We start from the raw sequence: 27,985 nt of genomic DNA, 5'->3' as shown, positions 1-27,985 counted from the left end.
TAGTTTGAAAATTGCATGAATTTTAAAGTAATTATTTAAACCAGGTTTAAATGAATTAAACTGATATTATCTACTATAATCTGCGATATATCAAACAACAAACAAAAGTTTGTTTACAGTAGCTGTATGTTCCCCGTATATTTAGTAAGTCAAGCGGGTAAAAAAACAGCTTTGTCGCCCATAAATGGTAAATGCACAATTATTAACCTCTTGCTAAATGAATACAATTTAACTCGAAATTAATATTCTAATGCAGTTCTGTCTTATTTAATGTTGTACATAATATTGTGGTGTAAATTGGATATGTATACATAAATAAGTGGTAACCATTTTGCTGTGGTGAGACGTTCACGATCTCCTTCAAAAACGGAAACGGTAAAAATGCTAGTGATGACGATTACTAAACCTCCACAATAAGTACTATAGTGACAACACTAACATGTACAATGAGTGCACCAGTTGAATGCAGTGCTTGATGCTCATTGCTTGCATACGTCGGTTGTGACTTCATGCTCGTTTTTTGTTTTTTTTTAACCATCGCACGTCCGGTGGCTCCTGGGTAAGAAGAATGGATACGTCGACCAAGAAGAAGAAGGAAGGGGGAAAATATACCATCCAAGCAAATACGCCACTGTGAGTTCGTTCGATGAATGCCTTAGAAACAACGAAGACGAGGATGCTGATGCTTTTTATGCTGTCTTAATGGAGCCTAAATGGATATTTTTCGCCTCGAAGCTGCGGTGTTTTCAGTTATCGCGAGGATGCTTTATAAAAGGAAGATGAGCTAAATCAAACGAAGGATCGACTAATAACGGTGGGATTTGTTGTTTGAAATTATAACGTGCATGCAAATGATTCCTGTTTTACATGTGTGCATGCGCTGTGTTATTCTTTGACTAAAAGCATGAACAGTCATTTCTATTACATCTCTCTTGTAGGAGGCAGAAATGATGGAGCCTGCCATCATTTTGGCGTCTGTTCTTTCCAGAGGAATTATGTGTGACTCTGTAACGGTGGGCTAATAAGAATATGATGAACAGCACGGTGACGCCATCAGACTTGACAGATGTGCCCAAGCAGGTGAACTTCAATACCACCCAGGCACCACACAGCCCCCCAGCATGGGTACTCATCCACACCGCCACCTTGACCTTCTGCTCCCTCCTCCTGGTCTTTATCTTCTGCTTGGGCTCCTACGGCAATCTGGTGGTGTTCCTGTCCTTTTTCGACCCGGCCTTCCGCAAGTTCCGTACCAACTTCGACTTTATGATCCTCAATTTGTCCTTTTGCGATTTGTTTATTTGCTGCGTGACGGCGCCCATGTTTGCATTGGTGCTTTACCTGGATGCGGGCGGAGGGGACGGCGTGTCCAAGAGCTTCTGTTTCGCCTTCCACCTGACCAGCTGCGGGTTCATCATCATGTCACTGGAGACGGTGGCGGTCATCGCCCTGCACCGCCTGCGGATGGTCCTGGGCCAGCAGCCCAACCGCACCGCCTCCTTCCCCTGCACCTTGGCCCTCACCGCCCTGCTGTGGACGTCCAGCTTCACCATGGCCGCCCTCCTCACCATGCGGGCGTACCCACGAAGGGACGGCCCCTGCTTGCCCCACTTTGGTCTAGGAGGGGGTCGGGCCCGGCTGGTGCTGTACGCCTACCTTGCCGATTTTGCATTTTGCGTCGCCGTGGTGACTGTGTCCTATCTGATGATCGCACACACCCTGAAGAAGAACGTACAAGTGAGGAAGTGTCCCATCATCACTGTGGCTGCCAGGTGCACCCCTCCTCCACCACCTTCGGTTGCCCCCAGCTTTGAGGGGATGCAGTGCAGCACTCAGGGCCCACCCTTGTACCGGAAGCTACAGAACGTTAAGACCCACTCTTACTCCAACAGGCCCAACCAACCTTTGGTCCCGGGGGCGGCTCCGGGAGCAACGTGTTGCCAGCTGGTCTCTACAGTCAACTTGGCCACCGCCAAAGACTCCAAAGCTGTGGTCACCTGTATCGTCATCGTGTTCTCTGTCCTGCTGTGCTGCCTACCAATGGGGGTGTGCTTGGCGCAGGATGTCCTGTCGCCAGAGAGCAGCTTTGCGCACTACCAGTTCGAACTGTGTGGCTTTGTGCTAATCTTCCTCAAATCGGGTATCAACCCTTTCGTATACTCGCGCAACAGCGCGGGCCTGCGGCGCCGCGTACTCTCCTGCATGCACTGGGCCGCCCTGGGCCTGCTATGCTGCAAGCAAAAGACGCGTCTGCACGCCATGGGCAAGGGCAGCCTGGAAGTCAACCGGAATAAATCCTCTCACCACGAGACCAACTCGGCCTATGTGCTCTCGCCGAAGGCCCAGAAGAGGCTGGTGGACCAAGCCTGCGGGCCGAGTCAGTCCAGGGATTGCCTCGCCAGCCCCAGAAATATGCGGAGGCCTCGTCCCGCCAGCACGTCCACGCCCATCAACACACGCATTGAGCCGTACTACAGCATATACAACAGCAGTCCCTCCGTGGGGCCCAGCTCCCCCACCAGCCTCCAGCCTGCCAGCTCACAGACGTTTGCCTTTGCCAAGTCCTACGTGGCCATGCACTACCACACTCACCATGACACCCTGCAGGACTTTGACAGCACCTCCGTGCAGCAGATTCCCGTCCCCTCGGTCTGAACTTTCAGTTCGGATCAGTGTTGGGTTCTGCAGCAAGAAGGTTGTGGGTTTCACTCTGGATCGTTCTGTGTGGAATTTGCATGATCTTGAGTGTGTTCTCTACGGGTACTTCCCAGTAGTTCTCATAGTGGGTAAACATTTTTTGTTTTATTAGATTTTTTTATGTATTTTTTATGGATTACATTTCACATATGGGGAAATTTTTTTTTAAATTTATTTTTATTATCACATTTTTTTACATTCATTTTACAACATTAATTTTATTTTCATTTGACGGCATTTTATTATGATTACTTTTCGCATATTGATATTTTTGTAATTATTTTTTTTATTTAAACTTTTTAATTGATTACATTTTACATATGAACAAAAAATATTACGCTTTATTTTTTCATTTAAATTTTTTAATGGATTACATTTCCCATATGAACATTTATTTTATTTTTATTATTTCCTTTTATGGATTACATTTGGATACTTTTTTTTAAATTATTACTTTAATTTTGTTATCAATTACATTTCACATATGGGTAACATTTTAAGCCCTTTCACCTTGATACACACACACACACACACACACACACACCTCACCTGATTTTTCCTGTTTTTGAGTATTGCTGATGTTCCTACAAATCTACCTGCTGTGTTGCACATGCATGTGCTGCTGCAACCTGAGACCGGAGGCCGTCAGTGCTGCTGTTGAGACATTTCTGCTTTTCAACACTTTTATTTGTGAACCTCATGGACACTTTTCAACCCAATAAATGTTTGGCAAGTGCAGTGCTCTCGCTGTATGGTAGAATTATTCTCACGTCCTTGTTTTTTTTTTTTTTTATTTAAAGTGTCTCATTTGTGAAGTAGTCAGTGAGCACAGGTGTTACTAAGCAAACTGTCTTTTTATAGTGTGAGCACTAATTTAAAAAACACCCAGGTGTGCTTATTTTCTTTTAGGTCTATTGTTTTTGGTTTATTTTTGATGCTTTATATATTATTTGTTCGTAGTGTCATATATTCTGTGAAAATTAAGTGTTTTATTGTTGAATTGTGCAGAGGAGGGAGTTCCTGGATGGATGGTGGTCGGGGGGCCCACTTTGATATTTTTATATATTTTTAAAATTTTGTAAAAAGGCTAAAAAAGGAAACCCATGTATATTTCAAGACAAAGCTTTGTGTTATTATTAGTACCAACATTTCAACTTTTTTTCTTTAAATTATGCCTTTTGTCAATTGTTTGTTGTATTTTAAAAATTGTACGTATTTCTACAATGTGACTCATGCCAATAAAAAACGAGCCGCGGGCTGCAAATACTCCCCAAGTTGCACTTCGGACACCTCTGCTTTACTGCATCGATACAAGTACGACTGGTGGTACGCAGGTTCCATCCAGTGGTATTCAGGAGAATCAGACAATTTTTCGTTCTGTTTCGTGGGAGACTATTGTGTATTATTAGTCAAAACATTGAAATACAAGTGATATGTAGTATTCTGGTCACTAGGTGGCAGCAATGACACAAAATTTTGAGACAGTACCTTAACACTGCATGCATGAAGATGGCATGTCCGACATGACAGAGTGAAAAGAAGTTCTTGGAAGTGATACGTTTTGGGCTTCTTAAGTTTCGAAGAGATAAATTCGAGGCTAAGTGGTTGGCTCCCGACGCCGTCTCAAGTCCCTGCAAGACAGCAGTTACGCAACGTGTTGTAAACAATGAATAATAAGAGTGTAAAGATGAGTATAGGCGTGTTATTTCATTGCTCGGGTTCTAATAATGTTCAAAAACATTTAGTCATACAAGTTTTACAAGTCATACATGTTTTCTATGGTGTAACTATGAAAATATTCCATTTCTTAACATTGAATCCTATATTGTATAAATGCATTATCTCGATCGGGTTTGAAACCGATTAACCGCTACAAACGAGGGACGACTGCATATGAAAAAATGTATGTAAAATAATAGGAAGTCATTGTACAAATACAAATGTATCACCCAAAGATTTGACGAAAATGACTTCAAATAACACTTTCTTTTGGTGAAGTACTCATGTTTAATTCACTCATGCACCACAAGCCTAATCTCTGCGAGTAGAAGCCACATGTCCAAAGCTAATGATGGTAAGCAGAGGTAGCAAAAACGGTGCTACTCGCAAAACACACTACTTTTGAGGTGAAAAAAGTTTGAGAACAACAACTAATATCTCCATTGGTTCGTTTTATAGTTTGCAGGGTCATATTTAGTCATTTGGGGGCCCGAGGCAAACCCAGTCATTGGAGCCCTACGCATCCTTGTACTGCACTGACAAAAGTTTTATTCTATTTTAAATTTATTTAGTTTATTTATTTGTATTTATTATTATTTATTTTAAAAAATCATCTACCAACAAGTGTGAATATGAGGAAAATCCTCCTATTTCCTGAGCCTGATAAAGTCCTTAAAATCCTCCCGGGGGATTATTATTGCCTAACAAGTTATTCATCTCAACGCTTTTACTGTAATTGATAACATTAAGCAACATTTAATATACTTTAAGGCTTTAATACTCACATTTTTGTGATGAAAAGCATCACTCTCTGATAGTTCAGCATACAAAAGGTACTTTTGCATCAATAGCATACAGTGGTGTGAAAAAGTGTATGTCCCCCTCCTGATTTATTATTTTTTTGCATGTTTGTCACACTTACATGTTTCAGATCATCAAACTAATTTAAATATTAGTCAATGACAACACAACTGAACACAAAATGCAGTTTTTAAATGAAACTTTATTACAAAGGGAGAACAAAAAAATCCAAAAACGCATGGCCCTGTATAGAAAAAGTGATTGCCTCCTAAACCTAATAACTGGTTGGGCCACCCTTAGCAGCAACAACTGCAATCAAGTGTTTGAGATTACTTGCGATGAGTCTCTTACAGCACTGTGAAGAAATTTTAGCCCACTCATCTTTGCAGAATTGTTGTAATTCAGCTGTAATTCCAGCATGAAGCACCTTTTTAAGGTCATGCCACAGCATCTCAATAGGATTCAGGTCAGGACTTTGACTAGGCCACTCCAAAGTCTTCATTTTGTTTTTCTTCATCCATTCAGAGGTGTACTTGCTGGTGTGTTTTGGATCATTGTCCTGCTGCAGAACCCAACTTGGTTTCAGCTTCGCCAACAGACGGCCGGACATTCTCCTTCAGGATTTTTTGGTAGACAGCAGAATTCATGGTTCCATTTATCACAGCGAGCCTTCCAGGTCCTGAAGCGGCAAAACAGCTGCGGACCAGCACACTACCACCACCAGATTTTACTGTTGTTATGATGTTCTTTTTCTGAAATGCGGTGTTACTTTTACGCCAGATGTAACGAGACCCACACCATCCAAAAAGTTGAACTTTTGTCTCGTCAGACCACAGAGTATTTTCCCAAAGGTCTTGGGGATCATCAAGATTTTTTCTGGCAAACTTGGGATGAGCCTTAATGTTCTTTTTGTTCAGCAGTGGTTTTTATCTTGGAACTCAGCCATGCAGGCCCAGTATCTTTCTTGTGGTGGAGTCTTGAACACGGATGTTAACCGAGGCAAGTGAGGCCTACAGTTCATTGGATGTTGTTGTGGGGTCTTTTGTGACCTCTTGGATGAGTCGTCGCTGCACTCTTGGGGGCATTTTGGTTTGCCGGCCACTCCTGGGAAGGTTCACCACTGTTCCGTGTTTTCGTCATTTGTGGATAATGACTCTCACTGTGGTTTGCTGGAGTCCCAAAGCTTCAGAAATGGCTTTATATCCTTTTCCAGATAGATCTCAAGTAATCCCAGTTAAGTGATGTTTTAACCGGGGTGGGGGCAATCACTGTTTAATAGTTTCATTTAAAAACTGCATTTTACATTCAGTTGTGTTGTCAATGACTAATATTTAAATTTGTTTGATGATCTGAAACATTTAAGTGTGACAAGTGTGACAAATTAGAAATCAGGAAGGAGGCAACAATTTTTCACACCACTGTTGTACGATTAATTGAGCAGCAGCACCCTCTGGTGGCGTTAAAATTACCAAAAGGAACATCTGATACTGTACAATGCAAATTGCTATTTCAGGAGAATAATAAGACTTAATATTTGCATAGGGATGCAGAACGATTAATCAAAATGCAAGTGAAGTAATAATAAATGTTACAAATGCAGCAGTATTAGTTTTGATGAGGTCTTATCCTTATAAAAGGTAGAATATTTAAATCGGATCACGTGACACTGCACCGATGTGCCAAACGTTGAGCCCAGTGGGTGTATTATCTGAATCAAATGTAAATATGTGACTTTTGGATGCGTACGTGTTTGGTCCCTGCAATGTAACAGTGACTAAGATGGGTGTGTGACAAATAAATCTTGGACAATATTCAATAGTTAAAAAGAAATTTTAATGAAGCTTTTCAAGCATGTACCCATTTCACAACACCCGCCGATGCATAAGTTACACTCACCCTCACCCTCATTATTCAGATTACAAGTGCTCAGTCTCTCAATCATTAGTCCACACACACACGCGCGCACGCACACACACACACACAGGAACCCCACAGTGAAAATTGTAGATTTCTTCATCATCACTATCTTCTTCATTAGAAATCAACACATTTTAAAGCCTAGATATAAAATATATACATAATAAATCCACTTTATTTCAGCTACAACCCAGTGATGTGGTGTGGCCCATTGCACAGTTTCAGGAGGCCTGAGGGGGCTTTCTGCTGCCCTGTGGCGTCCAGTCCAGCCCAGCCAACAAGACCACCACAGTTCGAACATCATGTGCAGCAGCACGGGCGTTTTTTTGTTTTGTTTTGTTTTGGCAACCACCCCCCTCCGGATTTTCCTCTTGTTCTCATCGCGTGACCTTAGGGCAGTTTAGCTGGAGATGGAAAGAAGTCCTTGTTCATCTGCTGAGTCAAGAATCCTGCATATGACGGAAGACTCAACCTAAGACAGAGAAAATTGAAGACATGAAATGTTATTTTTTATTGCACTCTACCCTGCTTTAATGGACCATTGACCTCAGAACCCCCGAGTATGTTATGTAAAATATATTTCAAAGTCATAGTTGGAGGACTCGTACCCCAAGGATGTACTGGCAGGTTTGAGGTTCTAACATGTAGACAGTGACCGCGTGGGGAGATTCAGACTCTTTACATCTGCCAAAAAAATAACAGCAGTGAGTCAGTACGAAAACATAGAGGCCTAATTGAAGGTATGGTGACACTGATCACGCACTTCAATTTCACAATAACTTGTCTGGGCTTCCCAGTCATATCGCACAGATCGCCATGGCCGTAGAAGTGAGAGACCAACCTGCAGCGAGGTGTTAAAGCACACAAGAAAGTAGGTCAGGATAAAGAACAGCAGTTGATTGTGATTGAGGATGTGTCATATCAGCATACTTGACTTTCTGCACTCCACTGTCTTTGAGCTGGTAGGATCGAGCCACGTTCTTCTTGGCCCACTCCATGTGTTCGTCTGCATTCCAGCTCCCAACCACCACAATGTTCTTGCCTTGCTCCTTGTCCTGAAAGCAACACAAATAATCCCACATTCAAGATTAAGACTTGAATTGCTTTTACAAGAGGGTAAAGATAAGTGGCAGGTTTGTGGAAAGTCCTTTTTTGACCCACGGACCGGCTCATGTTCCCACCATTGCCATCCAATGTGTCTTATTTATTGTGTATCGTGTAAAACTAAGACAGTAACGACATCAAATTAAAAGCACAAAATGAATCCAGACCCACCATTCACCAGTACGAGCCTGGAGTTGGTTTTTCAGAGACAAGATTATCACGTCGCTGTTTGATGTGCGTGGCAGTGAGCTAGCATGAATTAACCTGAGGTTGTGCACCAACAAATACGCACATTAGCACTCGATAACGTCATCAAAACGTACCTTTGTGCATTCCCACATAGTATCAGCATTTTAGACCTAATATGAGGTGAAGGAAAAACGCTAAAAATACAGTATAGTAGTCTATCTGTGCGGCATGGGAGAAAGTTAGCACATGGTGCGTTCAAGGACCATCGAACAAAGTGCGACAGTTCACAAACATATACATGCAAAAACTATGGGATTTGTAACTATATACTGTATATATATTTTTTTAAATAAAATAATGGGCCATATTTCCAAAATTGAAATGCTATATAGACTAAAGTACTAAAAGGAAGCTGGGGCGAGTTGCTGGTTCGCTTCCCAAACACTGTCAAGACGCTCTGAGCAAGGCACAAATAGAACGCCCAATTCTGTATTTTAGTACAGTGATTCCCAGATTGGAGTTCAAACTGATGTAGGGCTTTCCAAAAATACAAAATAAAAAAAAGAGACTTCCTAAAACAGCCTGATTGCATTTTGAAACTTGTCTGCTTCTGTGCTAATAACATGGATCGACACACGCAAAAGGTCCATGCCTTACCTCGTGGTACTGATGGACGTGCTTTCCGTAACAAAATTCATATTTCCACCATCCAACCCCCTATAAGACACATCACATGATCAGAACATTTGATGTCTTCAGGAGACTCTCTCGGAGATCAGCTGACGGCGTCTCACCCCGTGTAAACAGTAGGAGCCGCTAAGGAACTCCTTGATGAGCTGATTGTCTGTCAGACGAGAGATGTGGGTGGTGCCCACAGCCACCTGTGCCTGCCCGCCCACAGCCAGGGGTTTGTGAGTGGAAGTGAAGGCCTCTTCTTTCATTGGGGGAGCCTCCTCCTGTCACAGGTAGGACAAATCATCAGTGTGATGGTTGTTTTGTTTACAAGAATAGACAATTACGGGTGAACTGCTCGCCTCTCTGGGCTCTGCAGTAGCCATGAAAGGAGGCTTGAGCTGCTCCTCTTGCTCCTTATCCAGCTGGGCCAGCCGCTGAGGCCGCAGCGGCGAACCAGCCAGCGCTTGGCAGAAGATGGCGTTAACCGGGGACGACTTGAACCTACAAGAGTGAAAGGAGGGGCGTCAAGCTGAATCGGATGTATGCTTTTAATCATGGTTAACTTGGAGAAGTCTACCTGTATTTCGGGTGCGCGCAAAGCAAGGGGGTCAGCACCACCACCTCGTATTCGCAGGTGGTGACCTCTGCGATCGACAGGATCTCATGCTTGGCCTCCGGGTGACACACATACAGCACAGAGGTGGAACGCGGCTGGTTCTGCTTCAGCACACAAGGTGTCCCGTAACCCATCTCCAGTGAGTAATATGGAGTCAGCTGACCTTCTATGTTCTTAGACGGCACCTGGGCAGCACAAAAAACACAACACACGGATTGTAGTATGTGTCACGTCTAAAGCGCTTTCATGCTTAAATTTTGGTGCGAAGCTTACTTCTGTTTCAGCCGTCGATTGAGCAGTTTCTGTCTCTTCTGCTTTAGCTGAAAGATTTATAGCAGATGGCAACAAGTATAATGTATTCTTTAATAAGAGCAGGGACCTCCACCAAGGCTTAAACATCCATAATATAGACAGCTTTTGGGTAAACAAGAAATGTAACAACAATAAATAAAATAAATGTAAACATAACTAATGTAAAAAATACAATTTAAAATAATTGTAAAACTAATACGTTTATTAATAAAAAAAAAAAACAAAACAAATTCCTGTGTTAGTGTTTCTCTTTCTTTTCTGTTGCTTCTCTGTTTTATCTAAAAACAAAAAAATGTAAATAAATAAAATAATAACCTAATAAAAATACATATGCAATAAGAATTTAAAACACTGAATTTTACATAAAAATGTCATTTGTGAAAAGCTTAAATTTCATTCAGCAAGAGTCTGAATCAAGAGTCCCACCTCATCTGATGAGATTTGACGTATTATAAAACAATTAGACATTAAATTGCTGACAAAACCCACAAAGACGTCTAATTTACAATCCCACCATGAACCATTTTTCAAGAGATCACCCGTTCACTCCCGGCCATTTTAGACGATTTCGACCAATCTTTCAAGGCACACAAAATATTGCATTCTATGGCTATATAAACTTGGAACCTACCAAAAGAAAGATTAGACTCCCGTCTTTCATCAGAAAAAAAAGTTTGTTTCTACCATTTTCTGTTCTTTAGTAATCAGCAGTAGAGCATAAGTGTCAGGAGAATATCAAGTTTCCGACTAAAAAAAGGGAGAAAACCAGCTTTTTGTTAAAAGACACATTTCAAGCATCTTTGACACAAATATTTTGCTTTTGTGACAGCTCAAATATCTAAACAACTATACCGCAACATCAACAACACAAAAATGGGTTGTTTTACATGAAAATAACAATTTATTTACAAATATAACACCATGAATTATTTACAATTTTCACATTTGGAACTGAACTGTGTGTGTGCATGTGTGTGTGTGTGTGCGCATGCGTTAAAATGTCCCTACAATGCGTAAAATTCTGCCCATTACACTCCTCCACGTTCTTCCACTTCCTCCTTGCTGTCATGTGTGTTTTTTCCATTCAAAATTCACATGCCGAGCTCTTATCAAAAGGCACTTATGCCGGTTTTATGTCTTAAAACTGCTCTAAACGTGACATCCATTAGTGTGCAATTGCATCATCACCTCGTTGTGACTCTCGCGCAAAAAAACGTAAAAGATGCATAAATACGTCTTTGGGATCGGGCATTCGGGATTATAAAAACGAAAAAACACCAAATTTTGAGGAGATAAGGATTTAAAACCACCTACTTTCATAATTGATAATCCCCACAGAAATAAGAAACAGACACATATTGTTGGAGGTCATTAAAATAATTAAAAAACACCCATACCTGCTTCGGGGCTTTGTTTCTTGTCCGCTATATTTCCCAAGAAGTACTCCTGAACACTTATTTTCTGTAGATACGCACAATCATTTTATGATTATATACTCCTCTTCTAAGTTGCAGCTTTACATTCCGGTTCTGCTAAGGACACACACCTGACCTGTCTCCTTCTCTTCATGGTATTGTCTCACGTGTTTTCCATGGCATACTTCATAAGTCCAGTAGGATTCAATCTGCCAGCCAAGGTAAACAAAAACTATGCTTTTAGTTTGCGCTCTCGGTTGGTGAAATCAGAAGTGAAAGGAAAGACTGGGCTTACTCACCCTGTATGAGCAGCTGCTTCGTTTGAACAGAGGCTCTAGCAGGTCAGCTGGACTGGGTCCGCTGTATTCCTTGACATCATCCTGATAGTAGTGGAATACAAATGACGAAGAAATACAGCCAGTGACACTGTCAGAGAGCTGTTAGTTTAACAATATGTTTACTACTGTAGTCAGTAGTGGTGTGTATGTGAGTGCTCTGCATCAATCTTGAGTTAGGCTAGTAATAAACTAACATACTGTATTGTTATCTTTGTAAGAAGGTTGTTCTGGTGTACCTGAAGTGTGAATGTCTCTGTCCCGTGTGGAATTGTTTAATAAACTTTTTTAGTTTTGTTACATTGTGTTTGCAAGGGAGAGCACAGTGTCGTAGCTTGGAATGCAAAGTGATAAGACATCAAACCTCGTCTCCAGCTGTGAGTGAAGGAAGGAGGCACTTGTATTTCTCCTTCTCTAGTGTGGTCAGGATGACAAAGTTGTCTTCCTTGTAAAGTCCACCGGAAGTGGGCTGAAATCCACACACACACACAACTGTCAAAATATACACCTGTAACATTACCTGTATATTCAACGACCCAAAGACGACTAAGAGAGACATACCATTTTAAAATCAACCCCAGGCCATGTGATTTTGAAAGGAATTTCATCGGTGAAGATGGGATAACCGTCTCCGTTCGCTAAGACGCCAATACAGAGCTCCAGAAGCCCACCGATCAGCAGCAGACACCCTGCCATCGTCTCCAGACGTCCGGACGCTCAGCGCCAACGGTCCGCTCCACATGAACACAACACGGGCCTGTCCCTCACACTGACTCCTGCCTGTGTGGCTAATCCAAAACTGGAACAAAGTCCGAAATGATCCGGGTGGACATCCGTTTCAATTTACCTGGATAATGCGTGACGTCAACACTCAGCAGCTAAAGACAGGAAGTGAAGTGCTTCCTTGCCACGTCCTTTTCCGGCTGTGTTTTTGAACGACTGAAATATGAGTGACATCTAGTGGCAGCATTTGGGTAAAACATTCAATTCAAGCAACTTTATTGGTCTCCCAGGGACAAACGAGGAAACAAAACAAATCATACACAAATGAAACACAAGTTCTAGCAAAGAAGGTTTACATGTACAGTATATATTACTCCAGTGTGTTTTTAAATCGTGGTTAAAACATTTCTGTACTATTTATTTACTCAGGCCACAACATCAAATCAGTTCCAAGAGCTCGATCAAAAATTCTATCAAACATTTTATTTAAAAAAAAACACTGTAGAAGTTCAAATGATTTAACTTTTTTTTTTTAATAAATAAATGTTGTAATGCATATTATTATTAAATTCTTAAGGAGGTCCTTACAATTCCGAAAAATTCCAATTCAAACAAGTCATTCTTTTAAAAACACGTATGTCTCAATGTGTTTACAAACTCTTTGTACTTTGTACATACACTGTACACCAGTGGTCCTCCACCAGTGGACCCACCATTACCCTTCCATGACAAACGGTGACACAAATTGCAAAAATATCTTATTTATTCAATACATCATATCTATTTATTTACATTTTAAATCTAAACGGACTGTTTGCAAAAGTTACTTGGCTGCCTACGGGGCGCTAACCTTTGAACATGTTGCAAGCATTATATCCAGGCATCTTCCTGCTCCGAGCATGTAAGCTGTGCCCCAGGTAACCTACTGAAAACGGCTCCCACCAGTTGAGAATCACTGATCAATACTCATCAATAGAAACAGACATATTTTATTACTGAATGAGTTACCTTCAAACTCTGTTAACTTTACCATTGCACATTTTTTAAAATGCCATATCTTATATGTCTCCGCACGTGTTCCAGGAAGGTCAGGCTCTTGTGAAGAGAGTTCGACCAGCAGCTGAATAGTAAACAATAGTATAATCAGTCTGGACTGTTTAGACAGAAGAGTAAATCAAGGGTAACAAAACCCTACATAGAATGGTCACTGGGAGTGGGTCAAACCAGACCTCTCATAGGATCTTAGTGAGGCCCTTGCACCTTTTTCCAGATGCAGGCAATGTTTGGGAAGAGGCCCAAAGTCTCAAAGATGGTAGACTGGTTGGCACCATGATTTCCTAGATGTGACAGTCGTTAGTCAACATGCGTCTTGACCATGTAAGGAAAGAGCCAACCCTCAAAACAACAGGTCGACGTAATGGTTTGCGAATCCTATGAGTCTGACTGCTTGCCGAATTCTCGTGGGAAGTGCTTCTGATCTGACCTAGCCTTCTCACACGACGGCCGACCTGTTCATGATGCTCGCTGGTTGTAATAAAAAAGTTCTCTTTGTTCAACTGGTTTGGCTCATCGGATTCTGCTTCATCATCACCTTCTAGTTTGGGAAGATGGAAGGCCAAAATACGCGTCAATCTCTTAAATATAATAATAAAACATCAATTCCACAGATTGCAAAAAAACATGTATACTTGTGGTGAAGAGTCATGTACTGCAGTGGTCCCCAACACCCGGGCGCGGCCCGGTGCCGGGCTACACAGAAAGAAAGAAATATTTCCATTATTTCATTTTTAAAACATGTTTTATTTTGAAAAGTGGCCGGATTCTCTGTGTTACATCCGTCTCACTTGACGCATGTCCATTGTGCGTGTGCTAACTTATAGACTACTACTGTATTTTTACCATTTTTCTTTTACCTCATATTTGGTCTCAAATGCTGATAATATGTGGGAATGCATAAAGGTAAGTTTTGATGACTTATTGAGTGCTAATGTGCACATTTGTCTCAAGTTAATTCATGCTAGTGCGTGTGCTAATTTGTGCTAACAGGTAGACTACTACTGTATTTTTAGCATTTTTCTTTCACCTCATATTTGGTCTCAAATGCTGATAATATGTGGGAATGCATAAAGGTAAGTTTTGATGACTTATTGAGTGCTGATGTGCACATTTGTCTCAAGTTAATTCATGCTAGTGCGTGTGCTAACTTATGCTAACAGATAGACTACTACTGTATTTTTAGCATTTTTCTTTCACCTCATATTTGGTCTCAAATGCTGATAATATGTGGGAATGCATAAAGGTAAGTTTTGATGACTTATTGAGTGCTGATGTGCACATTTGTCTCAAGTTAATTCATGCTAGCGCACTGCCTTTTCCCACACACCAAAAACAGCGATGTAATAATCTCTCTGGAAAAACTTGGCTGGAACTTGAACTGGTGGATGGTGGGTCGGCGTTCATTTTGTGCTTTTAATTTGATGTTATTTATGTCTTAGTTTTAAACAATACCTCATAAATAAGATAAATTAGATCGCTATAATGTACGACCCCCCCCCCGTGGGAACACAAGCAGGTCCGTGGGTCAAAAAAGGTTGGGGACCACTGATGTACTGTACTCAAACACCTCTTGGTGGCGCTGTTGATACGACAGTGAGTTCCTCATAGAGTGGGCTGTGATGATAGCACAGCTTGAGCTACAAAGACAGAGGATTAGGAACAGAAGAGGGCATTGTGGACTGGGAAGTGAACATATCCCAAAGGATCACACTTACCAAGCTATGACTCATTTCTGTCCACAGTGTCAATATTACTTATTGATTTATGTCTGTATGCAACTTTCATGGATCAATTGATGGACAGATACATCCAGCAGTTGTGGCTTGTTTCCATGGTAACTTATAATGTGATTTCTGACAGTTTTGGTGTTGAGTCTACACTGGAGTTTTTTTTAAACTTGTTCTTGACCTGAAACAACATTTTGATGTTTGTATTTGCAGAGCATCACTTTATTTCTACATTTGTTGTCATGAGTCAAGATTGCAAGCCAGCTGGCGTCATCTCAGGTCAGTGACAAAAGTGAGTCACAAAAGTGGACGGTCAACAGTTTTCACAGATACACTCCGAGTTGCGGATAGCCTTCCCAGAAAAGTGGAAAGAACTTCATATTTTCTCGGATGTCCACGTAGTCTGAAAGTATCTATCGCATACGATCAGTTTCAAAGCGCGTCATCCGTGTCTTCCTCTGTGACTCCATACAGTTTTATTTCCCCCAGAGCCTCGAACTCACCACTCTGAAATGATGTATTTCAATTCATTTCACTCTGCTATCCTTGAAACCTGATTTGCATTGATGCCTTTCATACAACCTCACTCGATGCATAATTGATACAACTGTCATTCCTCCAACCGTATTAACATAATACAGAGGAAGAGAGGAGAAAAATGCACATTGACACGTGAAGGTGTCCAGCGAGAAAACACACACATTGTATCTGATATCAGATCAATATTATCACTTTGTTGTCTTTATTTAATGACATTTTCTATTGATTCATGTACAATGTGGTGGTTTCCCTTGTTTAATATGACAACATATATATTTTTACAATATATACCGTACTTATAATAAATCACCTTGATCATTGTGTCCATGTAGACCACATGTGTCAAACTTGTGCCCTGGAAGGGCCGAGACGCTGCAGGTTTTCTCTCCAACCAGTTTCTTCAGCAGGTGATTTAATTGATGAGCTCCTTCCCTCAAACTGAAGGTGTTGATAATTAAAATCACCTGCTTTAGCGACTGGCTGGAAAGAAAAGCTGCAGTGTCTCGGCCCTCCATGGCACGAGTTTGACACCCCTGATGTAGAATGTGCTGTAGAAAAGTTCCATTTAAATGAGACCTATTTACTTATTTATATTATATTTCACCGTAGAACTAGAGCCATCTGATTTGGATTCTAGACAAGTAAATGCAGCTCCGTGTATTTAAACAACAATGGAGTGGAAAAGGGTATGAACAAATTTGTTTGGCAATGAATAAGTTCAAACATTTGCACGGGAGTATTATGGAAATTCATGTGAAATTATGGAATTTAAGTGAAGCCAGTAATTAGGATCCCAAGATGCAGGGAAGAGACAGTGTCCGTGTAACAGAAATTTATTGCAAAAGAGTTCACAAAATTTGAAAAGCACAACACAATACTCTCGGGCCGAGCTACAGGTGGAAAAAAAAAAACAAAACAAAAATAACTGAACCCAAAATGCTGCTAGACACGGGGATAGTAGGGAGGAAAAATGCTATGCTTACAAAAAACACTGCTGAGAACCGAGCAGGGGAAAAAACTAACAATAACTAACGCCGCTGCTGAAAACCAAGCAGGAATGCCACAACCAAAAATCACTGCTGCAAACCGGCAAGCAGGGAACAATAACGCACTTACAAAAAGCCGGTAGGAATGACCAGAGAGCTAAATAACAGGTAAATCAACAAGGAATGGTGTGGGAAGCAGGCACGGCTCGGAAACAATCTGGCAACAGGCAGGTGAAAGTAGTCCAGGTGAGTAATTAATTGCAGGTGTGTCAAGAGCTCCTCCCACGCCGGTAGACAGAGTGCTGCAGCAGATGGCCAACAGAGGGCAGCAAAGCCGCACCATAGCTCATGACAGGCTGTCGATGATACATTTTTCAAAATAAACTGCAACTCTATGTTACAAATGTTTACAATAAAAAAAATTATACTAATTTAAAAATATGACCTTATGTCCATGTCTGCTCAACTAAATGACCTTTATCATGTTTGCATTTGTTACAGTGGACTCCAAATTTCCTGCATATATAAAATCCTGCACCATTTTTCATCTATTTGTCCCTCTACGTCTTCACACATTTACTGTGTTTTCATATTTTCGGTGACAATTGAAAACTAGAAAAGCACTCAGAGCGCAGACCTCCGCCAAGCGCCATAGTTCCCCCCCATATTGTGATTTACACCATAAATATTCGTCCGAAATTTATTTTATCTACATATTTAGATTCCTTGACCATGAAAACATACCATTGGAAATTGGAATGCATTATTATATTAATATTAGTTCAGTAGTTATTCACAAAAACAGCATTTTCCGTAATGGTGGTTTTCTTCTGGATCTAGCGCCATAGCTTTCGAAGATACAATAAATTCATTGGCACACTCAACATTCCACAGGGTCTTGGCTATATATACTGTATAATGGTGTTTCTTGCATGTTGTAGCTTCATTTGTTGTCTTCCTATGAAGAAAATTCCAAAGGTCCCCTATTTTTAAATACTCTGGATCATAGCATAGGGAATTATTCCATTATCTGGATCAGTCTTTGATATTTGGTAGAACCTGTTGGAAACCTGTATTTTTGTGGAAATTGTTTTTGTGTTTTTAGTGGAACCCCGCTCATGTCCGTCCTTCTGTTTATTGCTGTACTGTGTCAAAAATGACTGCTGTGACAAAAACAACATTTGTGGCAGTCTAAGAAATGTTCACTCTATTGTACATCTGTATATTCACACACTGGACAGAGATTACTTTTAGTGGCCGAACCAACTGTTTTATCATTTAAATTGTCACATAATTTATTGCGGCATTTTTCTGTGCAATTAAGTAGGGCATATTACTAAAATGGGGCCAAGAAATGAATAACTCTGACTTACACTAAATGTCTTTTGAGTACACATTTGATTGTTGGATTGGTGCAAATCATGCTTTCAGAGTTTTGAGGATGCAGCCTCTTCACTGCCCTTCTGTTGTTAATCTCTTCTAAGAGCTCAGTCAAAGTCAAATGCAGCAAGGACTCGCTCTGTTAATATCTGGAGCCAAACCAGATTTGAAGCAAGCAAGCAACAATATTCTCTCATTATCTTCTCTGCAGGGATGTAGAAGAGCTGCTGGCATGATTACTCTCTCTTTTTTTTTTCTTAAGTTGCACCAGCTTGTTTTTGTTTCTTTAACAGAGAATAGTCACAGCTAGTGTTCTCTTTTTAGACCCCAAGACAGCATTTAGCTTCATTTCTTGCTTCAGTTGTAATGAATACGAGGCTATTGCTTACACTGGCTCTTTAGTACAATTAAAAACAGCGAGGGAGTGACTGTTGTGTCACTGACTTGAATTTTGGGGCACTAATTCAAGCCAATCTCATGTTGTAATACCACTTTCGTCCACAGGTGGAGTTGGTGAGTTTTGTGTTGGAAAGGCGTGAGAAATATCTGGTAAATTTGGGGGGGTGAGCGCAGGAATTTCCAGGAATATTTTGTTGGTTAGTTAGTTTTCATGAGAATTGTTAATTGGAACTAGCTGAAGCAATTTTGGTTGAAATTGAGTGTGAATGCTGTAGCTGAACTGAAATGTAGAACGCAGGGTTTCCGCTACATAATTTATCGTGGCGGCCCGCCGCGACAAATTAAAAGCCGCCGCACTTCAAAAATGATTTTTTGAAAACAATGTTGAGTAATATATTGTATGAATCGATATACTGTATATGCTATACAGATACATATACAGCATCGCTTATTATTTACGCACATATTGACTACAATTAATTTGAAAACAATTGTAAATATCCTAAAAATGTTTCACTGCGCTTTATTTCGATAAACATTCACAGGAATCCCCTCTCTGCCTCGTCATCCAGCCTATCATCCATCCTCACTATGATGTTTGCCACTTGATTGATATATTCATACCAATTTGAGATGAATCTGGCATAAATAGGAGGTACACTCCGACACTACTGCTAGCCGAAGTGCTTTGTTTACATCACACTGCGCAAGGCTTGTGCGCAGGCTACAGGATCTCGGAAGTGATAAGAGACGGCCGCCACTATAAGCATAGCAATATACCGAGCTAACTAGTTAGCCTCCAATTTATTTATTCTAAACCTAAGAATGGTTTTGAAACCATGAGTGAGGAAGGACAAAATAAGTAGCCAAGAATCTACCACTTCCACACTGAATTATAGGCAATAGTCAACCACGGAACAGCGTTCATTAATTAATTAATTATTCAGCGAAGGTAGCTCTCTTTTAAAGCAGCTGTATTACCATGCTAACTTAGGCTAAATTCCCAGGCCACGCTTTCAGCTTAAAATCAGCTATGAGAGTGCCACTGTTTCACTGTTCAACTAATTCAGAGATGGCGTCACCATTTATTGAGAACTTACGAGGTTCCCCAGGGGACATGGAGTTAAAAAGAAGAAAAGAGCATTCCCTGATGATATTATCCATCTATAAAGCGAGATAGACGGATGAGGGAATACGCTAAATATTCTCACACGAGCACCAGGAATAAAATGCAATATGAAATGTTAATAATTAGGCCAACATTAGCAGACGTAAACGTCACCGCAGTCCTTGCGTGAGTACTCACGTCAGCACTGCCATCTAGTGGTCACAACGACATACAAGAAGACGAACTTCAAAGATTTAAATACATAGATTATACATTTTTATTCTATTTATTTTATTATTATTTAATTTATTATATATATTATAAATTTGCCCTGCGATTGGCTGGCGACCAGTCCAGGGTGTACCCCGCCTGTCGCCCGAAGTCAGCTGGGATAGGCTCCAGCATGCTCCCGCGACCCTAATGAGGATGAAGCGGTATAGAAGATGGATGGATAGATATTATAAATTATAGTTAGTACATTTATTTGGGCAAGTCAGTGTTGGCTTGCCCATTACATGCTCAGCATTGTTCTGTCAGCGGCCTTTCCTCGCTTTATTGGTGGCGACAGTGTTGCTTTTAGCAGTCAGAATCTTTTGGGAACTCCTCATAACGCTCCATAAAAATTACGTACTCATTTTTTGTAAAATACACTGGCTGAGATCGCTTCACTTTTCAGCAGAAGTAGAATAATATGACGTCAAATGCCCCCTTCCATGTGAACGCAAAACCACCACAATTAAGTCTGATCGCGGATGTTAGGTTTTGTCGAGTTGCATCTTGAGCACAAGCCTGGTTTGGTTGAGCCACTTTCGCCGTACACACTCTTGATGTGTTGAAAGGCAAAATAAATAGAGAGACTAAACAAAGCGTTGGGTGAGAGGAAAACTTCAGAAAATCAGTTTTTTAGAGTGCAGGGGAGGCCACAACCATCAACAATCACTTGATGGAACTTCGCAAGAATCATTCTCTCTAAAACCTCAATGGATTGGAATTGTTATGCCTGTCTTTTTGCATCTGTGCTTCCCTCTCTGCTTTGTGCTTTCAGTGCCCTTGTTTGGTGTGCCTGGGCGGAGCCACCAGTCCACACCTGCAGGCACTTGTCAATTAGGCCTTCATAAGCCTGCAGTCTGTTTAACCAGACTGTTTTTGTGTATTTGTGATCCTTCATGTGTGAATTTCTGCCCATGTTTGGTACCTCTATTTTTGAATTTGCTCTTGTTGGCCTTGCCAACTTTTTGCTTCACGCGATTGTAAGACATTTCTTAGTAAGCTCACATAATAATAATGTTATCAATGTAGCTTTCTAGTCCTGGGGGTATACGGCAAAAGTAGCTCTACAAACCCAGACTTTGTGCTCAAGATGCAACTCGACAAAACGTAACATCAGCAATCGCCCGCAACGGCGGTTATCAACTTAGTTAACACTGATTATTATGAAATACTGTACTATACCCTACTAGTCTTTTCATTGATCAATTCTCAACATTGCACAACTTTGACATATTAACACTTATTCATTTAAAAAATAAATACATTGGAGCAACAACTTCTGTTTTTGATGTCATAATTTCATTAAATATTTTAATCGGTTGTGTTTTGTGGCGACTTAAAAATCTTCTATCCTTTTTATAATAAAACAAGTGTTTTAATGCAGATGACTGATGCCTCAGAGTGTTTATTCCTCCAGCAAATATTGTAATAGGAGAAGACTAACAGGCTCAGTACTCACGCAAGGACGCCTATGACATTTACATCTGCTAACATTAATTATTAATATTTCATATTACATTTTATTTCTGGTGCTCGCGTGAGCATATCCAGCGTATTCCCACGGCTGAAAATCTATCCCACTTATAGATGGATAATTTCAAGTCCGGCTTTCCACTCAACACAGATCGCTAAACCTACTAAACTCGCTTCGCAGAATACCCGCCCCAAGTCTTTACTATTTTTGTGGCTTTGCTCTTTTTTTCCTAGCCATTATACTTTCATGAACATTGACACTGTATTCAGTGCACCTTTTGTTTTTTAGTCTTGCATATGACACATTCTCAGAACCTGCAGATATCTTTACAGTAGTGTGGATCGATCCTGAAATATCAATACTTCCGATACCACCTCTTCATGCTCTGAAATCGATTTTAAAATCAATTATTGATACTTTCGATACTTCATACAGTCATTGGAGGTAATGTTTGTCTGCAACGTTCGTCTGTTCAAACAGTGAACGATTGTAAATGGAGCCATGTGTGATCAGAAAATCACCCGGAACACTCATGGGGAAAATACTTAGGAAGAACAAAAAGAGCTTCCAAAAAGCACTGCTGAATGCTGAGCAGGCGAGTTGAACAAAAAAAGTACTCATGCTGCCGGTAGCACGCCTGGCAGGAAACTAAGAAACAGCACAAGGCTAGAGCACAAAAGCTAACGGTGGCAAAGAGCAGGGAATACTGCAGCGAGACGCCTTTATCGACGGAAGGTTGGCAACAATCTGGCAATGAGTGTCGGTGAGCCTGCTGTTAAGAAGGCAGCTCCTGATGAGCTGCAGGTGTGTCAATTAGCCCTCAGGAGGCGGAAGGGGTGCGCTGCAAGAGACGGTAGTAGCGCAGCACACAGAACATGACAAAATGTCTTGTATTCTTTATGCTACAATATGAAATACACTACTTTTTAAAGTGGTCATGACGCCAAAACACATGTTAATGTTGTTATTTCCGCCATGAAAAATAACATTGAAAGGCATATTTCCTGTGTTAGATGTGTGTTCGAATGTTTCCATATTTTTTTTTTTTCATAATTTCTGTCACTTCTTCTGGGTCTGGAGGAGGGGGAGCAAGTGACGTCTACACCGTACCTTCCCACCCAGAACCTCTGCTTCACTGCCACGCATTCTCTGATATTATGCTCCACTTCTTGGTGAATTTCTGTTGATATATATTTTTTTAACTTATGCCCGCTCGTGTTGAGGCCATTTACTGGAATAGTCGAGAAGACGGAGTAAGCTTGTTCACATTTCTAAAAGCCATCAAAAGCCACGCATCTGCAAAGTTTGTGCGACAAATGTTAATGCCTCGCTGATAGAAATAAAAAGTCAAAAACCCACAAGACGTGCGACCGTGGAAAAGCATACCAAGTTGGCAGTAAGTCGATCTACAGGTCCGTATTAGCCAGTCTTTTACTAATACCGTGTGGATTCCTAACTGACACGCTAGGTAGGCGGCTACTATCTGTTGTAGCGCGCAACAATAAATCCAAAGGGTCGTCTTTGATGGCAGCGTCACTATTAATCTTAGAATAATAATTTTTCATGCCAATGTGTTTGCTAAACAGTAATCATCGTCTACTGTCTTCATCTCTGTGCAGTGTGCACAGAGCTAGTTGATAGATGTGGCTATCGCTGCCAGTAAAACATATCATACGCCTCACAACGCAATATTAGTGAATATTATTATTGTGGTGAATACAGTGTATCGCGGGGGATAGGTTCCCATAACAGCTCGCAATAAGTGAAATCCGTGAATAGTGTTCCAGGGCTAAATAAGCAGTGATCACTGCTCACTTGTCTTTTATTTTGCAATGTGCGCAGAGCTGTCATTGGCACTTACTGGCAGTCGAAAAAACATAGTTTTGGCCAATTTTTTTGTGTGTGTTATCACAACACAATAGTGAATGTTTTTACTGTGTTATTTTTGTGAATATGTCACTTTCTTGGCTTTGCTGTGAGTTCATAGTTGCTGTAACGTGTTCTGGTCGTGACGTCAGCTAAGATGGCATCCGTTCAGAAAAGTCGCTGAGGACGTGTCAATGCTGAGCAAACTAGAGGCGTGTTTGTGAGTTGGAGATACATATATGGTGTTGGAACTGCACTGTTGTTGATGTGTTCAGGTCAGAATAAAGTTATAAAAGAGCGCCAGGCTATTTTTGACAGCCCTACTTTTGATATGTTTTTTTATGACGTGCCGTGATTGAACACCACCAAAAATAATTACTTCTGTGAAAAAAGTGATAATAGCAAAGACAATGGCGACCCAAAACCTTTCGCGCAGTACTGTATTCAAGACACATGCGAGTACGGTTGCATGTTCAAACCTGCTATAGAAAACAATACATATTCTAATGTATTAGAAAAGTGTAGAACATGAGCATGGGGTCGAAGTTGACAGGAGTTTTGGCTGTGTTGACAATGTTGAATTGAAATCTTCCTCAGTACAGATCTGCTAAGGTAAACACCCAGATGTGCTGTTAGGGAGAACTAATTTGATCAACACAGCTCTCCAGTCTGCAGTACAGCATCTGGCGTCTGCTTTCAAACCACTGCGGCAGCGTGCTAATGATATCGGGATGACTCAAAGCAGCTCGGCGACAGCTGACAGGATTGGTTCCTTAGATATGACATACGTACAGAAACCTTTACTGGGATTTTCAGACACAGCAGAGCCATGATGTATTTTGCCCCTCATATAATTTGTTGCAGGAACACTGATGTATTATCAAGGCTGGAAATGGGATTTGATAGCAATCTTGGAAAATAAAAGTTGCTCTTGTGACTGTAAAGCAACATGGGAATTCTTTGTGGTATTTACCAAATAGGAAGCATTTCAGAAGATATTTACTCATACATATTTATCTGCACACGTACCTGAGAGACTGTTTTAAATGAATGAAAAAGCAAAGCAAGCACACGTCCATGAACAGTCACTACTTACCATGCTTATCCTTATGCTCCATTAAACTCTCCCCTGGTTCGCAGTGTCAGTAAACTCACATTTTAAGTAGTCAATTTCTAATTACAAGATGCTTTAAAAGGGATGGCAATGGACACGGGATTCAACGATTGGACAGACTAGGGGATGTAGGATAACTGTACCAGACATATTTATATTGAGCTGGAGTCATTACATTACATCAATGAACCACAGACAGTGAATGACAGACAATGAACGACAGAGATTCCGACATGCAGAGTGCTGTTATATACCTTTTACAGAACAGGTAAATGTCAGACTTGACTAACAGCCAACTACAATCCTGATCAAAATTATAAGATCAGTTGAATAATTGCCGCAATTTACATTTTGCACTGATCTTAAGGAGGTTCGTTCTCTAAGTACAGTTTCAAAATGCAAAAAGAAGACATGGAAATGAGACAAAACAATTTTGACTCAGCAATTTATTGCAAATAACCATAACATTGAATTAGGGTGTTCATCAGCTGACCAAAAGTTTAAGACCATAGCTCAAAAAACCTGAAACCCCCCTAAAATAGCATGCTTGATGCCAGTGTTTCCAGGAGGCTAGTGGGAATGTTGCTCCAGGTGGTGAAGATGGCTTCACAAAAGGCATCCACTGGAAAATCTTTGGAAATGCCCCTGTTACCATGTTTTCAGTTGGATTTAGATCACGGGAACACACAGGATGGTCCAAAAGAGTGATATTTCTCTGGAAGAAGTCTTTTTGTCAGGTGGGCATTGTGAATTGCAGCGTTGAACCCAGTCATGACCACACAGACAAGGGCCTTCAGTCATAAGGGCTGCCCCCTGCAACATCTCTGCCATCTACCGTTTGACACCCCTGCACAACCTCAAGCCCTGTTGTTCCACTGAAGGAAAAAGCACCTCATTGACGTCTTTAATAAAGGTAAAGCTGATGTTAAATGTTCATTTATAAACACCATTCATCATTTATATGTTTTCTGCATGTAACACTATAATTATTCTCCATAAAATGTGTTTTGTGTTCATATTTTTGGGTGTTTGGAAAGGATTAATTGGATTTTTTTTAAACTTTTGTATGTTTCGTTTTTAACGGACCGTTTGGAATGGATTTATAACAAAAAACAAGGCACCTGGTATATTGCCACGTCTTACTTGGCTGCATGATGAACTCCAAACGATCACAGCCGCAACTCCTAAATCTCAGCCTCTCTAACATCAGCAAACTCTTTCACAAACAAGGTGTGGTTTTAGCAGAGTGATGAAAAAGACATGCTGGAAGTGTATTGGCAGGTCAGCCTCTTTTTCAAATGGCACAACTAGTCTGACCTTTGGGAGATATGGCCGCTGTCAGAAGATGACCTTTGGGCATGGTGGTCAGTTAGAGCTGCCATTCCAACAAACCCGTCGATCGTTACTTTGTGAGCTAAAAATAATAATATAAACAGTGTGGTGTTTTGCTCAGTGGTGCATTTTGGTTAGAATTCCATCATGTCATGCATTCTTCTGAAAGTGCATCTGAAGTGACTCTAATAGGGACAGTATAGCATAGCACACATGATAAAATAGGTCCACATTTGCTGGTATAGAGAAAGTCAAATAGTCAAACTGCGTGAGTTGGTAGGTGACTGTGAATGAACTTTTTCTGTTTAGGTGTGAAGATGTGTTGACAATATTGATGTGTCATCCCTTTGAAGTGAATCACAAGAGCCGATACCCATGGAGTGAAATTCAGACTCCCTGTTTTTTCCCCCTTTTGCACATTCAGCTCTCACTCTCAGCTATGCTCACACGAGGACAGGGGCAGAACTTTGTTTTGATGGGCACATCATGTGGGATATAGGATCATAACACCATTATGTGAAAGTAGAGAGGGCAACATTTGTTCTTTTTATGGAGAGAATGGATGGAATTGTATCAGCCCATTCAAACTAAGCATCTAACTTTTCTTAACATGCACTATACTTTTGGTCACTCATACTACTTTTTGGAAGCGTGGATTTGTTTGCAGTGTTTTGTTGTGCGGTGGGGTCTCGAACCAATTAACCACTATAAACGAGGGGCGACACGGTTTTCCTTTTTTGCAAAACGTTTTCCAAAAGAAGGGTCAGCCTCGAGAGAGAGATTCACATTTTTCCAGCAGCTCTGCAAAAACAAGAAGGGATAAAATTTTTTTTTAAACTTTTATGACAACTTAAAGGTGAAAAGAAAAGGATGCCTTTGTGGCTGAGATCAGTCAAATATTCATTCATTCGTCATTGTCCATAGGTCTGAATGTGAGTGTGAATGGTTGTTTGTCTATATGTGCCCTGCGATTGGCTGGCGACCAGTCCCGGGTGTACCCCGCCTGTTGCCCGAAGTCAGCTGGGATAGGCTCCAGCACTCCCCCGCGACCCTTATGAGGAGAAGCGGCATAGAAAATGGATGGATGGTCGTTAAAGTAAAGACTGTATTAGTTTGTAATATGAACAGTGGTTAACCTATTTTTACACTTGTATGACTGTTAAAACGTTATTTATTGCTTGTACGACATAAACGGTAGAAACCAGACCAAAAAGTAGATGTTAGTGCCTCCTTTCTGTGCTAAATTAATAGTGACTATTAATTTTCAACTTTTCAAAAGTTTTACATTTAATAGGTAAATGATACCCAACTCTACAGCTTATAAAGAATTTATTATGCAACAGTTTGACCCTGAACACATTTTAATATTTAAATGTAGAAACTCAGTAGATGGATCAACTTGTTTCTGGATAAAACCTAAGGGACTTACATAAAGACCAGCATGCTGAGTCAAGGTGAGTGCTTCAGTCTGAAGCCACCTGGTCAAATGCCAGTTGGTCCAGAAGGAAGTGGTCATTCAGCCTTTTGGACTGTGTCACTGGCAGAATCTATGTGGTTTCCTTACAGGAGCAGCTGGTCTGGGCCAAAGGGAAAACCGAGGACACAAAGCAGCCTTAAGAAAAAGAGAGCAAACTTTAACTTTCTGCCACTATTTAATCTTGCTTAAATTAATGACGCATCTGCAGTTTTTACCTGCGCTCCCCTCACAGCGGACCGTATGGCCTCTCGCCCTCAGGACAGCTGACGTACAGTATGCTGCCAGACTACTGCGCTAATGCTACTGTGCTCTTCCTCCTCCCTCATCAGTGAATTCACTGTGCTTTGTTTTTATTGTGGAAAAGGGTCCTCATGATTCTTCCACTTCTTAAACTTTGGAAAGAAAAACAGAAGCGCTTATGGAGGAAGGCACAAACTTAATTGTCAGTTCCTTTCAGAAAGTGTCTCAGGGCGGGTAATTATCTTGGAGAATTAGCCTCACTGTTGGAACACTTAAATTGTGACCCTCTTTAAGGGGCTGGATTTGAGCTCTTGTGCTTTTAAAGGTGTTATTTTGACTTAATAGTTTAAAATGAGCAGAAAAGAGCATTAGCTATTTTGCTCCCATGCTCCCTTTCCTGGTGTGAAATGTCATTTATTTTGAAGGTGTTGGTTTACACAGGTCCACTTTCTGTAACCACCAAATAATCGTATCGCACCTTGTTTTTAAACCCTTCACTCTTTGTTTATGCGA

The 27,985-nt window shown here is 40.9% G+C and overlaps 2 protein-coding genes across 3 annotated transcripts; one reads left to right on the top strand and one right to left on the bottom strand.

The window, feature by feature from the left end:
* The first annotated feature begins 406 nt into the window (after nucleotides 1-406).
* Nucleotides 407-7,262, top strand: gpr75 (G protein-coupled receptor 75). Of its 2 annotated transcripts, none has more exons than XM_054799515.1 (2): nucleotides 407-633; nucleotides 939-7,262. In XM_054799515.1, the coding sequence occupies exon 2, from the start codon at nucleotides 1,030-1,032 to the stop codon at nucleotides 2,653-2,655; it is 1,626 nt and encodes a 541-aa protein (XP_054655490.1). In that variant the 5' UTR covers nucleotides 407-633; nucleotides 939-1,029; the 3' UTR covers nucleotides 2,656-7,262. The 2 variants fall into 2 exon arrangements, with proteins under 2 accessions (XP_054655490.1, XP_054655489.1); XM_054799514.1 differs by having other exon boundaries at nucleotides 407-814.
* erlec1 (endoplasmic reticulum lectin 1) lies at nucleotides 7,034-12,688 on the bottom strand. The gene is made up of 14 exons (XM_054799516.1): nucleotides 12,342-12,688; nucleotides 12,145-12,249; nucleotides 11,745-11,825; nucleotides 11,577-11,654; nucleotides 11,428-11,491; nucleotides 9,992-10,038; nucleotides 9,680-9,903; nucleotides 9,462-9,603; nucleotides 9,222-9,383; nucleotides 9,085-9,144; nucleotides 8,065-8,189; nucleotides 7,898-7,975; nucleotides 7,743-7,818; nucleotides 7,034-7,606 (listed from the first exon to the last, which is right to left on the bottom strand). Exons 1-14 carry the CDS (start codon nucleotides 12,474-12,476, stop codon nucleotides 7,535-7,537), a joined length of 1,449 nt encoding a protein of 482 aa, XP_054655491.1. The 5' UTR covers nucleotides 12,477-12,688; the 3' UTR covers nucleotides 7,034-7,534.
* Between the last annotated feature and the right edge of the window lie 15,297 nt (nucleotides 12,689-27,985).

Source organism: Dunckerocampus dactyliophorus, chromosome 14, assembly GCF_027744805.1.
Source record: "Dunckerocampus dactyliophorus isolate RoL2022-P2 chromosome 14, RoL_Ddac_1.1, whole genome shotgun sequence".
In the NCBI taxonomy this organism is placed as follows: Eukaryota; Metazoa; Chordata; class Actinopteri; order Syngnathiformes; family Syngnathidae; genus Dunckerocampus; species Dunckerocampus dactyliophorus.
Note: the sequence above shows the minus strand (reverse complement) of the source record. Positions and strands in the feature narration are given on the sequence as shown.

Bases quoted from the DNA above. Each gene is read 5' to 3' on its own strand.
- gpr75 (XM_054799515.1), top strand. From the start codon at position 1,030: ATGATGAACAGCACGGTGACGCCATCAGACTTGACAGATGTGCCCAAG.
- erlec1 (XM_054799516.1), bottom strand. From the start codon at position 12,476: ATGGCAGGGTGTCTGCTGCTGATCGGTGGGCTTCTGGAGCTCTGTATT. The intron at 12,250-12,341 runs GTATGTCTCTCT...TGTGGATTTCAG, and splicing joins CTGGGGTTGATTTTAAAATG to CCCACTTCCGGTGGACTTTA. The intron at 11,826-12,144 runs GTTTGATGTCTT...CACTACTATCAG, and splicing joins CACTCACAGCTGGAGACGAG to GATGATGTCAAGGAATACAG.